This window comes from Bos taurus, chromosome 1, assembly GCF_002263795.3.
Source record: "Bos taurus isolate L1 Dominette 01449 registration number 42190680 breed Hereford chromosome 1, ARS-UCD2.0, whole genome shotgun sequence".
NCBI classification, from domain to species: Eukaryota; Metazoa; Chordata; class Mammalia; order Artiodactyla; family Bovidae; genus Bos; species Bos taurus.
This window is the reverse complement of record NC_037328.1, coordinates 15,870,199-15,884,697: the sequence shown is the minus strand read 5'-3', so window position 1 is coordinate 15,884,697 and position 14,499 is coordinate 15,870,199. Positions and strand designations below refer to the sequence as shown.

Below are 14,499 nucleotides of genomic sequence, written 5' to 3'. Positions count from 1 at the left end.
TGGACGAGTTCTCTCCTACCAATGTTATTAATAGCTTGTTTCCACTCTTACCCCTTGCCTTTCTCCAAGCAATGACATCTCCATTTTAGCATCCTGCCGGGGGTGGGGTTGGCTGGATTCTGAACTCGACAATATTTCTAACCCCTTCTATTTCCATGTCCTCGCTGATAAAGAAACAGCCAAGGGCCTCTCTGGGTCAGGGGTGAGGCTGAGCACCGTAATGTACAGACTGCAGAATCCATTGTCAGTTCCAGCTGGTTGCTCTGACCGGACAAGGGCCCCGAGGCCAGGTATGCTGCCTTCTGCATCCCTTGCTTCAGGTCTGCTATCAAACTTGCATACCTTTTCCTATTTTTTCCAGCAGAGACAAGGATCCCTACTTTTCCAACAGAAAGAATGATATATCCCAACATTCGGGAGAGGAGCGCTAGCTGTGGTCGCTGGCCACGACTCCATCACTTCAATTTAAAGTCGGGCACACGCAGGTGTGCGTATGGTAGGGGGTGACCGGGCGCAAGATCCCCGCGCAACTCATCTGTGTGCGTTTCCAGCACCTTCCGCATCTCCAGCCTCGCGGGGACCTCGCCGGCGCTGTGCGCCGGCGACCGAGGGCAGAACCCGCCGAGTGTGTCCAGGGGAGACTTTGGACTTCTCCAAGGACGCAGGAAACACTGATAGCCCAGTTGAACGCAGCCCCTCTCATATCTCATCCCCTCCCCGATCTCTCTCCTTTAAGGTATCTGCTGTCGACAGCAGTGGGCCGACGTGGGTAACAGACACTGTGCACATCTTTCCGCCTAGCCTACCCTCTCGAGCCCTAGGAGACAGGCGGTGTAGACCCCCAGAGGACGGCTCCTTTCCCTCTGCTCCGGCAGAGTGTGGAAAGCGTGGGAAGCGGGCAGCCTGCAGAAGGTTTGCGAGAGAGAGGGCGTGGGAGAGGGATATCACCACCGCCCGCCCCCCCCCCCACGCCCTTGAAGGAATGCGAGCTGCAGAATCCACTGTCCACCCCTAGCTGTGCGGCTCCCACGGAGCCCTGACGCGCTAGAAGCGCGCGCGGGGCCGGGCAACCGTCGGCAGCATCAGCACGGGTTCCAGCGGTTGGCTTCCGCCCACCTGCCTACGTTGGGGCGAGGGCGCCAGGCTGCCCTCCCTCCCTTGGCCCAGGGCCGGCAGTCCCCCTGAGGATCACCTTCAGGCTGGGCGTGCGGACGCACTCGTGCCAGCCGGATCGCGGCGACCCGGGGTAGCCGGAGGCCCCGGGAACCGAACTCGCGGCTGCGAGCTCGACTGCGGACGAATCCAGGGGGCCGCGTGCCTCCCGGCCGACGGTCGGTCGCCGTGCGGCGCGGAGGGATACGCCTCGGCCGCGCCTCCCCTCCCCACCCCTCCCCGCGCCCCCGCCCCTCCCCGCGCCCCCGCCCCCGCCTCCCTCCCCGCCCGGCTCTGCTGCCGCCGCGGCGGCCGCTGCTGCTGGTGCTGGTGCCGCCGCCGCCGCCTGGATATAGTGCGGCAGGGAGCGGAGCTTGCAGTCACTTTGCAAGGAGGAGCGCGCGGGCTGCGGGCGGCTGGGGCACCCCCGGAGCGGCGGCGGCTCTAGCAGAGGCGGCCGTGACAGCGGAAGGTTCTCTCTCCGGGGCTGGACTTAATAACTTTGGAACTGTCCACCGGTGTCACGTCCTGAACATGAGCCTCCTCCTCTCCTTCTACCTGCTCGGGTTGCTTGTCAGTAGCGGGCAAGGTAGGAGTGCGGTGCTTTTCTTGCGTTTACTTTCCCTCCCCCTTCTACCCAACCTGGAGAGCCAGAAGGAGCTCCAGGAAGAATTAAATGACGGGACTAAAGTTATAGTTATTGTTGTTGTTATTGTTTCCCCCAGTGATGTCTGGTCTGTGGAGACCCTTGAAGAAGAAAATACAGGCTGGGAGATGGGCATCAGTGAGCCAGAGGTTTAGGAAAACTGTATCTTTCTCTGGGATCTTGGCTTTCTTTGATTTTCATTATCAAAAAAATTGGATGAGTAGGTTGGCATGTGTTACCAGTTAAATGTCTGAGGTTGCGAAAGGCAAGGGAACGATGATGTTTTAAAGAAGAAGCAAAAACTATCAGCATTAAACTCGTTGGGAAATATTTCTGTTGTGTGCAGGAAATTCAGTTCTTAGAGACTTTTTTTTTTTTTTTAATTCCCTTGCCCAAGACCCCCAGTTTCTGACAGAAGTGAACGATGATGGTTTATTTCTGTTGAGAACTGAGAGAGGGGCCATGGATGTGTGTAAGAAAGCAGATGGATAAAACTAGGAATGTGTTGCAGTCATTCGTTTTCAGCACACCCCCCCCACCCCTTGTTAATACAGCAAGGTTGACATTTTTTATGCCATCAGATTGTAATTACACCTGTGAGGGATGTTTAGCTTGTGGGGAACTGGTGGGATTTTTATCTGTTTAGAAAAAAACAGAAATAGCTTACTAGAATAACCTGAGAGAATTTGGGGAAGCTACCTCTGTTTATAGAGATAGATGTGCATTTGCATTGTTTAGTTTACGTTCACGTAAAATATATTTATAATAAATGGAGGCATTTTCAATAGTCCAGACAAGTTTGGGCATTTAAATTGGGGACCCAAAATGCTAAAACATGCATATGTGGAAGTCTTCCAAAAAAAAAAAAAATATATATATATATATGTGTGTGTGTGTGTGTGTGTGTGTGTGTGTGTGTGTATAGCAGTGATTTTCTGATGTGTAATAATAGCAGAGAATGTTATTAGTGTAGCATGATTTTTTTTTTGAGAAAAAAATAAATTACAGCACAAGTTAAAATATCTCCACTGTATTCAGTTCTAAGCTTTTTAGCCTCTTCTGTGTTTTTCATTTGGTCCAGCAGGGGGTGGTAGAACTCCATTTTAAGGTGGGTCTGTTCTTCCACACTCCCTAGGTCCTTCTATCATTCTTCAGCCGGGCTTGACATTTTGGATATGAAACCTTCCTTTCTCTGCCCTTCTCCTCCCTAAATCTATAGTGTTAGTCGCTGATGAAACGCGATTGGATACAGATTTTTATGTTCAGAAATTAGAACGCAAACACTGTTTTAGTTTGTAAAGTGACTTGCTAAGAGGCTGCTCATTTTCTCTTAAAAGAATAGAGTATGCAAAATTCCAGTCGTAGCAAAATTGCAGTTTTGTCAATCTGAAGCTAATATTAGACCAGCCACTTAATTGAATCATTTTAATAGCAATGATCAATATACACACTCTGCCCTACAGATACGCTGCTTTAATTGTTGGAGAGCTGCTGGTTATGTTTAACTGTTCATTTGTAATATAGACAGGTATTTCTGAATACTGAGAAGCAGTCCCCCAAAATTGCAGTTAAAATACCACTGCAATTAACCAAATGTAGACACTGTGGGCAAAATGAGGACATCGTGGAAGGCAAGTTTGTGCAGACTTAAGATTATATTGTGACTGATTTGGAGAAGAAAAAGAAAAAAATGTGTCAGTTGTGGAGTCTTTGAATTTACTGTCATAGACATTAAGTGTGTTGGAATTTGGGGGATAAAAAAGAAATCTGGGAATGTTTAAATAGTACACACAGACACATATAATTTGGGTCTGTGTATGTAACACATATTTGAAATTGTGATTCACCAATTTAGAATTCAGAAGGCAGGGTGATTATAAAGAGGGGCTTGGAGACTGAAGCATGCCTCACAGGGAGCCCATATTCACTGTAATGTAACAGGGAAGGGAGAGAGCGTCGTTCTCAAGATCTCTCTATCTAGTACAATTTAAAAATGCATGGCACTCACAGAGGTATAGATGCATGCATAGCAGAGAGCCCAAGCTTTTGTGAAACAGAACATGTGGTACTTCTGTACCATGTGTCCTAATGAAGTCAGAGATGCTTGGAAACGGCAATCCTGATCCTGGAGTCCAGTTCCTCTCTGCTAGTGTTTTGTTCTCCAATTAAGGATGCAGTAGCAAGTATCAGAAGCACCACAGGGAGCAGTTTGGAAAAAAATAATGCATCTAGCATAACTCATACTTTTGTTTATTCTTTTGTAAATGGGGCCATGGAAAAGCCACCAGTCAGTGATCCTTGGGCTTGCCTTGGAAATACTAAAATCACAGCTTGCTGATTTATGTTTCCAACAATATACTTGCAGGAGGTTTTATGAAGCATGATTGAAGCTATCGCTTTGGAAAGTGGTGTGCAGTTAGACTGGAGAAAGGCAATGATGATGTATTCCCTTTTAAGTAGTCAAAACGTTTTGAACTGCGGCCGTGGAATAGGAGAAAATGACAGAAGTGAAAAACTGACTAACTTAAGTGGATGCCAATACCATAATTAGCTAACAAGGCCTAATAGTTCTGCTTCTAACTTTCAACACAAGGTTATTGTTCTACTGTAGTGAGAGGCTTTTTTATTGTAGCAGAAGTGCTCCTTTAAAAGCCTCTCCTTCTCGCTGCAAGATTCATATCCAGTGAAGTGCAGTTGGGATTTAATTGTTGAGTCTGGATTTCATTGTCAATGAAACAACTATTCCATAGCTCTAACTTCTGCAGTTATTTTTCCTTTGTATTTAGAACTTGGTCACAGCTTCTGTCATCATTAAGTCTCAAGTGATAACTTGAGCCTGTGATTCACAGTGCGTGTGCTGTTTGGATCTATGTAAATTTGTATTTACATGTAAGGGCTGCTTTCCTGAAACTTTAAATTTTTAAAACAATTTTCTTCTTTTAAAAATTACCCAAGTGCAATTAATAATCATCTATGACTGACTGTTCGCATACATACATTAGAAGCACTGTTGTTCAAAATTATTAAGCAAGAACAGAGGTGTCTGTTCAACTGGATCTCTCTTGTCATCCAGTACAAGATATATACCTAGGACACTCACCTAAGCCAAAATCATTGGGGAGAGGAGGGTGAATTGCCCAGTTAGTTAGTTGAACTTACAGGCATCTGCTTACAATTGTGCTTTCTGATGAAGTGCTGGCAAGTCATTGTTCATTAGAGAGGTGTAGGTATGAGGGTGACTACTGGTTTCAGGTCTACAGGAAGGTCTCCACAAACCTGTCTTCTGTGGGGGCTGTTAAGCAGACAGCCTGTCTTACCTACCTGGCTCTAATGCTTAGATGTCAGCTTTTCTTTGTACGATTTCAGTTGAATCAACTCCACGTTCATTTGCTTGTAGAGAAGATAGGCTATGTAAATTAATATCCTTATCCTCAATGAATAAACCACAGGATTTCTTTCTCTGCTTTATATCAAAGGAGTTCAGTGGAACATTTGGTCACTTTAGTGTCCAGTGATGAATTGTGGCGCCCAGAGAACTGGAAGGGAAATTGGTGGGTCCTGAGTGTTCATGAATCTGTTCAATGACACTCAGGGCTAATGGTCTCTCAGAAGTAATGCCCTCTCAGAGAAGCAATTAAGGGGACGGAAGAACCTCATACAGCCCAAGAAGAAACTCAAACTTCAGATAATTTCATACATAAAATGGCCTGTTTGCAAACATGGGACTTGTTTGTACTGAGACTGAGAAATGAGATACAGAAAGTGTTCAGTACCAGGCTAACAGCGTGGTTTGTTTTTGCCTGTTTCCTTGAGAGGGAGATGTGAGAATGCAAACGGTTGTCACTCTGAAGACCCTGGAACTAGTCTTGCTGCTTCCTCTGGCTTTTGACATTCAGGAAATGACTTTAATTCTTCTGTTTTGAGGGTCATCTCTCACAACAGTGTACATGGAAAAGTACTTTGAATTGCCTTTTCTTTTTTTTTTTTTTACGTCCAAAATAAAAATAATCCTCTAGGAGTTGGTGGATGCAAATTTAATAATTTTAGTATTCTTATAAGCGAATATAGTTGTTTTTTTTCAAATTTTATTGACTTAAGAGTCTAAATTTCCTGTGCCCTTTATACTATCCCAGTTATACTGAAGATAGGCCTATTTAACAGATTTTAGTTTTAATGTTCCAAATTACATGATATGAGAATACTTTAAGATGCAACCCGTGCTGTTATTAAATGTAATATTCCTGAGTTTCACAGAACTGAGGTATCTTTAATTGTTCAGCAAATAAAAGTGCTTATGTATGGCACTCTCTTAAATATTTTAATAACTTTGAACTATTTACAATTATAACAATAGTGCTCATCTCAAATGGTTTTCAACACACTCCCTAGTTTCGCATACTCACTTGTGCCACTAACAATTCATCAAACATTGGGAAATATTTTAGAAAGCTATGATCTAATAGGAGAAAGGGGCAGCAGAGGAAGCTAGATAGCATCACTGACTCAATGGACATGAATTTGAACAAACTCCATTAGATAGTAGAGGACAGAGGAGCCTGGCATGCTGCAGCCCATGGGGTCACAAAGAGTTGGATATGACTTAGGGACTGAACAACAAGAACAGTGATCTAATGAAATAAACTTGCCTGAATTTAAATAAGTAAGAGGCAGAAGGGGGAGTTTTGAGAGTATTTATAATCATAACAGGCTTCCCTGGTAGCTCAGACGGTAAAGTATCTGCTTACAATGCGGGAGACCTGGGTTCAATCCCTGGGTCAGGAAGATGCCCTGGAGAAGGGAATGACAACCCACTCCAGTATTCATGCCTGGAAAATCCCATGGACCAAGAAGCCTGGTGGGCTACAGTCCATGGGGTTGCAGAGAGTCAGACACGACTGACTTCACTTCACTATAATCATAACAATCAACAGATTAACCTTGGGAGAATCTTAGGTCAATTGATGAAAATTGTCTTGGTTCCAATTTGTTTTTTAAAAAGAGTGGAGAAGGAGAACAAACACTTGACTTGGAAGCAGAAGACCTAGAACACTGAGGGCCTCTTGACTGAAGAAGCAGCTTACTCTCTCAGAGCCGTTATTTGCCTGTTTGAAAATCTGATATAAAAATATCTGCCTAGTTGACCTTGCTGTACTGTTAAGAGGAGCAGTTGTGATAACACATATGTGTAGACCTGTTGTAAAATGTCAATCCTACTATGCTAGACATTACGTATATTTTTTAAATAATATGCATACATATAAACCTGCCTATGACTTAAAAACAGTTCGTTTATTAATTTAAAATAGCATCATAAGCTGCTCTGTGATTGGAGAAAAATATTGAGGGGGCTGAGATAATCTAATTCATTAATGAGAGTGACTTATTCATCAGTCAGTGATTACATGTCTCAGACATTGGGCAGAATTCCTGGGAGTGATCATATAGATTGTGTGATGAACAACTCTAGGAGGCACTACTCGTAGTCATAGTGATGGAATATATATTTCCAGCAGGGGGCAGGGAATCGTTTTGAGGAATGTGTTTCTTTTTTGTATCATGAACCCCTTATATGGACCAACACCAGGCTGGAATTAGTCACAAAGAGTCTTCAGTGGCATGTAATTACGATGTGACTTGCTAAAGGTCAAATAGAAAAATGAAGGGATTAATGACTAGAGTTCTGGTCTGTAAATTCTCACTTCAGTTCTCCAAACACCAAACTTTGCATATATTAAAAAAACATTATCTAATGGTTCTTCACCTCAAAGTAAATACTTAAATTATGTGCCATTTTGTCAGTAAATCAAATATCAAATACTTGTTGAGGCCATACAATGTGGATAACCTCAGCATTTTATAACATTGAAAATCACTTATTCAAAGTGCTTTCAATTACCTTGTAACTCAAGACCGTCAAGAATCCAAGGAAGTATTTACCTTATGGATGAAGAAATTTAGAGCAACTACCTGGTTTTCCTATATAAATTTTAGTTAGTATGAAATTAGGATTAAAATTTTCTCACTTCTAGTTCAATGCCTATTTTTTTAATGTATTTGATGCATTTGTTTGAAAATGAAAATTTGGTGTGTTGGAGGGAGGAAGGTGCTTGGAATTTAAGATTCATAGTTGAGAAGATAATAGACAAATGAATTTAAGAACCCAAATCCACATATGAGAGATTAATAAAGTGTTCAACTAATGAACAAAGATATCATATAATTGGCTTCCCTGATAGCTCATTTGGTAAAAAATCTGACTGCAATGCAGGAGACTTGGGTTCAATTCCTAGGTCGGGAAGATCCTCTGGAGAAGGGATAGGCTACCCACTCCAGTATAATTGGGCTTCCTTTGTAGCTCAGCTGGTAAAGAATCCACCTGCAATGCAGAAGACCTGGATTTGATCCCTGGGTTGGGAAGTTCTCCTGGAGGAGGGAAAGGCTACCCACTCCAGTATTCTGGCCTGCAGAATTCCATGTTCTGTATAGTCCATGGGGCCACAAATAGTCAGACACAGCCAAGCAACTTCCACTTTCATCATATAATTAGTTAAAAATTAAATGATTTAAATAAGTCCTTAGGAATTCAGCATCTCGAAAGACCTAAAACTTGTTCATTGTTTGTTAACTGCCTGGCTCAGTTGTACGCACTCTGTATGTACTACCTGGCTTAATATATACAGCAGTCTTGTAATTATTATCATATCTTACTCCCCTTTGTCAGTTGAAGTCTGTGAGGTATGGAAGTTGAAGGAGCTAAGACTGCACTGCTAGGAGACAAAGGTTTGAACTCAGTACATGTGTAAGATTGGCCTCTTTCCTGGGACAACACGTTGTTGCTCACTAAAGCAGAGAGGACCTCAACACAGTGAGACTAAATAGAGAAAATAATACAAGCAGAATAAGTTGTAGGGAAGGAGGTAAATGTTCAGAGGACAGAAATAATCCAATTTAGTTAATTAAGAAATAATACAAATTAAGGATTTAGAAAGGTGAGTTGTTGGCCTCAATTATGGAAATATTGGAGAGACTGGGAGGCAGTCAAGCCTTGCGGCAAAGCTGAGTTTCACTAAAGCTCAACATGCAGAAAACTAAGATCATGGCCTCTGGTCCCGTCACTTCATGGCAAATAGATGGGGAAACAGTGGCTGACTTTATTTTGGGGGGCTCCAAAATCACTGCAGATGGTGAATGCAGCCATGAAATTAAAAGATGCTTACTCCTTGGAAGGAAAGTTATGACCAAACTAGATAGCATATTCAAAAGCAGAGACATTATTTTGTCAACAAAGGTCTGTCTAGTCAAGGCTATGGTTTTTCCAGTAGTCATATGTGGATGTGAGAGTTGGACTGTAAAGAAAGCTGAGTGCTGAAGAATTGATGCTTTTGAACTGTGGTGTTGGAGAAGACTCGAGAGTCCCTTGGACTGCAAGGAGATCCAACCAGTCCATCCTAAAGGAGATCAGTCCTGGGTGTTCATTGGAAGGACTGATGTTGAAGCTGAAACTCCAATACTTAGGCCACCTGATGCAAAGAGCTGACTCATTGGAAAAGACCCTGATGCTGGGAAAGATTGAGGGCAGGAGGAGAAGGGGATGACAGAGGATGAGACGGTTGGATGGCATCACAGACTCATGGACATGAATTTGGGTGGACTCCGGGAGTTGGTGATGGACAGGAAGGCCTGGTGTGCTGCGGTTCATGAGATTGCAAAGAGTTGGACATGACTGAGCGACTGAACTGAACTGAATTTCAAGCATTGTTTGGGCAGGAAAATAACACGGAGTTAAATTTTGTTTTAAGTCCACTTGCCACGTGTGGTGTGGACTAGAGGGAAATGAAAAAGGAGTGAATGGACAGGACACAATGTCTCTGTGGAAGAATTAATGGATCTTAATAACACATTAGATTTGGGGAACTGGAAGGAATGTGACCCCTGAAGTTTTAAGCCTGTTTGACAGAAAGAATGGTTATATCTTAACAGAAATAGGTTAAGTAAGTAAAGAAAACTGCTGATATCGGGCAACGGTTTTTCTTACTTCTTTGTATTGGGTTTGCCAAAACGTTCATTTGGGATTTTCCTTTCTGGGTAACCCACTTTTTTTTTAATTATATGTTAAGTTGAGTATTCCATGGAACATCTAGATAGAAATGTCAGTATTAAATTGTGAAAGATGTACTGATAATCTTTATTATTTCTTCAGCATCTTTCTCTGAGTTCATTTAACTCCTGTCTTTATGTCTTTCTTCATCACTATTTATACTCGAGGATTATTAAGTTTGCCTGAAATTTTAGATGAAATTTCAAAAGCATGTGGGTCAGATTTGCTTTTCTTATATATTCTTAATTTTCTGTGTTTTATCCATGTTTTTTAAAAGTATTGTTCCAGGCAAACAAAACAAAACTTGACAAAATAAGAAGAAAAAATAAAGAAAGAAAGAAAGAAACCTGAAACCTAAACTAAAACAAGAAAAGAAATTTGGTATCGAACTATGTTCAACTCTCTATGAGCGCTGAATATTCTTCTGTTAGTATCCAAGGGAACTAATATTTTTTAACGTCTGCTCTATGCCAGGGAACTGTACTGGGCATTTTCACTCATTATCTAATTTAATCCTGATAAAACCACACTTGATAGATGATGTTTGAGATTGAAAGTGTCTGATTTGCCTAGAGCTCTTACATATGTTCTGATAACACACAACTTTATAGCCAAGAGCATCAAATGCATTTAAGGTAAAATGTAATTCCTTTCTACATTAGTGTGTGTTTCTTTGATGCGTATTAGTTTGTTCACAACTAGTAAATATGAGGATGATAGGAATTGTGTTGATCCACATATGATTTCTTCAGGTCATTAATTTTTGTAACCAAAAGCAAGCTTTGTCACAATTGAATAGAGAGCCTTAGCAATCTCTGGAGTATTAAGATAAATGTGAAAAGTCAACTCAGGTGCCTTTCTTTAGCATAAGTGTTAGTTTCTTAGTGACTTTAAGAACCATCTTGATTTCTACAACATTATATATCTGGCATCACTGAGAGTGCATTTTGAGAAACTGGTAAATCACTTTCCTCTATGATAAAATGACTTGTTTGTTGCCTTATTTTTTAGAGGATATACACTGGATCATAGTGTTTGTTTTAAAGTTAGTGCCCTTTAGGCTTATATCTTGAAAGAAGATGCAGAAATTGGATACAACTACTAGTAGAGATTTAACTGTGCTGGGTTTTTTTTTTTTTTTTTTTTGATAAAGATTGTTACAGTTTTTGTTAGTGCTTGGTTTTAAATTTCCGAAGGTTTCACATTCTCTGACCTCCAATCCTGTCTTTTTCCATAAGCCCTGATATTTTTACTGCACAATTTTGCAGACACCAGCATTTTTCAAGGATGCAGATATGGTGTAATAGAAACAGATGTCAAAACTTGTAAAAGAAACCAGTGAGTATGGCTAAGACCTATATTATCATAGAATAGAATAGGTCCCAATTTAAGAAAAGCATTGTGCTTTGTTCTAAGTACTAATGAGTGGGCTTCTGGACAGGGTTTCTGTTGGCATAACTTGTCCACTCCCTACCAGTTTTCTACTCATTATGAGGCTTTCTGATTATATTTATTGTCCCATTTAATTTATCTCTCTGTTTATTATTTTTGGCCCATCAAAAATGTCCAGCATTGCCTCAGCTGAGAAGTTGTACTTTTATATTATAGCAGCAACTTTGGGTCATTCAGGAGAGAAAGTCTATACACAGATTTCAATTAATATATAACATGAGATATGTACCTATTCTTTATCAAAGTACTGATCCGTGATATTGACATGTTTCTGATTTTTTAGCTTTATTTACTTAGATAAATCACTTATAGATTTCTAAAACCAGCTGAAGCTGAACACATTTTAAAGCTTGTTCACTTCGTTATCATAGAATAACTGACTTCACCCTACATGGTTCTTTACATTATATATAATGCTTCATACCAATGTTTTAATTATCAAACAATTGTATTATAAAATTTAATATTTCAAAATGTATGTAAGTATTGAGGCAGAGTAGTTGACAAAAACTTTTTCTGTCAACTAAAATTATCTATTTAAAGTACCTCAATTATCCTGAAAGGAGGTACTATTTCTGATTAGAAAGAAAGCAAATGAGCCTCAGAGAAGTAAAACTGCTCATCCTTGAAGAAATACTTAAGACATGGTAAGACCAGGACTTGATATAAATATTTTACTCTAGAATAGCACATTTTTCTGTTATGATGTCTCTGTTTTTATCTGAGTGTGTTTTACTGACGTATACGCAGCAATTCTCGAAAATAACTTAGTACATGTTTTATGCTGCTGTGCTGCTTAGTTGCTTTGGGACTGTGTTTATGGGATCCATGCTGTTAATTTTAATTAGAGGTCTACCTTTCAGTTGAATTATTTGGAAGTTTCTGACTTAGAATTGTTGAGAGTTTTGCCTTTGGTTTGTTTACACAACCCTATTCTCTCAGCTCCCTTGCTTGTTAGTGGGCACATCACTCTAACACCATGCCTGGAATTCCCAGTTTGGTCCCTGTGTGTACACAGGCCATGTATTTTACATATTTGTCTGTCTTTCTGTGGACAATTACTATTATTTTTCTTCAAGACTCAACTCAAGCATCTCATCCCCAGAGACATCTTTCTTTTCGTCAGATACATGTCAGTTGCCTCCTACATACTAGTCGAAGTACAAGACGCTCTGGTATTGTATCTGATTTCTGCATGCCAAACTTCACTATGACCTTGCAAGTGAACTCCATAAGGACAAGAATGTCTCTCCATGCTGGCTTCCCATTAAACGCAGTGTACTAGATTAGAGAGTTTATTGTAAATTCATGTGTATTCCTGGAACACAGTAGATGCGTAGTGAATGCATGCTGAATGAATATTTTTACCAAGCAGAAGTAAAACAAAATGCTGTACTTTAAAATAAATATGTGTATATATATGTACATACATATATTTACCCTTGACTTTGGATGATGCTTTGGTTTGTTGAGAAGTATTGCTATTGTTCCTGTGTTTATTTCAAACGTTTGTTTATATCATTGCCATGCATGTGATAGGCTTTCAATAAATACATTAATTTCAATAAGATAATCATCACACAGTGATTATTTAATTCAGGAGGAATTAAATAGCAGGAATGAGCTGCCTTATCCCTGATCTTATCTCTTATACTGAAAGTTAATTAGACTGGGAATAAAGCAAACTTTAAAATCTTGCTATGAGATATATTCTTCTGAAGCCTTATCTGAGAGATAGGACATGGTTATCTATTTGGAGTTTTAAAGTCTTCAGTATATAGAAATAAATTAGGGAGATATAATACATTGATAACGATATAATTAAACAAATTAGATATTGTCAATAGTTAAGTGTCTGATATGTCAACAGAGCAAAGTATTTAAAGTCCTGAAAAATCAAGATAATCCCTTGGGGTTAATTAAAAGTTGATTATTCAATCAATGATTATTGGAAGCCGATTCTGAACTGTATGAATAGAAAGGCAAGTAAAATAAGGGCTATTTTACCTTATTGTTTCATAAGTACTTAGATTTTTTTTTTCTCTTTTTTAAATGAGATCTAATTTAACCTCCAAATTCTTCTCTTGCCTGGTAGCTGTGTTTTGTCATGGTTTTATAGTGTTTTCTAGGTCTGACGTCAGTGATAAAAAGATTTAAATTAATAGAACAAAATACATATTCAGATACTCCAGAATATTTTTATCACTTTATCATTTTATTCGTCTGTCTGCCATTTACTCACTAATGTTACCATTATTGTGTGTGTCTCTAGCTTGAAACAGTTTTCAATCAAAGATGTTACTTTTGCTTAAATTCATCTTTTTTTTTACTTTCCTTTCTCAAATTTCACATGATTTATAATCATTTTAATTGGTTATCTACATGAGTCATTTTATTTCAAAGCCCCAATATAAGCTACATGCTAATACATTTCACTTTTGTGGGGATTATATGCGATCTGCAATTTAGGGAGAAAACTCAACATAGGTTATTAAATCATATTATGCCATCCACTATGCTTTTCTGAACACTTGCTTGTTGTGAATGTGATTGGAGAGATGAAGTGGTCCTAAGAAGTGTCTTTTACTGGTTGTGATTCCAGAATATATTCTAACCACTGAGTAGAAATGCATGCAGGGAGCTTTGACTGAAAAAGGGAAGCAAATGTAGTACTAATAATACAGATCAATCACCCTTTTGTTTCAGGGAGGATAACTCATCAGCTAAAAGGAAATGGGGAAGTGGGTGATAGGGTCAGACTTTAAAGAGCTGGGATAAAGCTGACATAGTTACATGTATAGGATGGGAGAAGGAGATACCCAAGAAAACACAGAAGGATTACAGGCAACATTGTTTCCTCAACAATTTCTATTTGTAAGTATTTGGTGAATTAATTGAATAAAGAAAGTGTCAGAGAAAACCAAATCTAGACCTAATTAATATGGTAAGGACAGATTTTAATCAGTAACATACTGTATTGGGAAGAGTTTATTACTATATTCAATAAGATAAAGAGCCCAGTATGAACTGAACTCAGCTTTAATTTGTACAAAGGTAACTGGAAGTTTTAAAGGGAGAATGAGAGAGTAGGGAAGTGTTGAGTGGGTGCTCCATAGAGACAGAGAAGTAAAAAAATTGCCGAAACTCACAA

At 39.9% G+C, this 14,499-nt stretch overlaps 1 protein-coding gene across 2 annotated transcripts in view; it reads left to right on the top strand.

Annotated features, from left to right (window-relative positions):
* Window positions 1–1,191: 1,191 nt before the first annotated feature.
* NCAM2 (neural cell adhesion molecule 2) overlaps window positions 1,192–14,499 on the top strand; it is a 564,637-nt gene continuing 551,329 nt past the window's right edge. Inside the window, exon 1 of one of the 2 annotated variants that reach the window (XM_002684635.7) lies at window positions 1,192–1,741. In XM_002684635.7, coding sequence (XP_002684681.3) covers window positions 1,687–1,741 — 55 coding nt within the window. In that variant the 5' untranslated portion in view covers window positions 1,192–1,686. The remainder of the gene's footprint in view (window positions 1,742–14,499) is intronic. The other variant, XM_024993808.2, reaches the window with a different exon arrangement.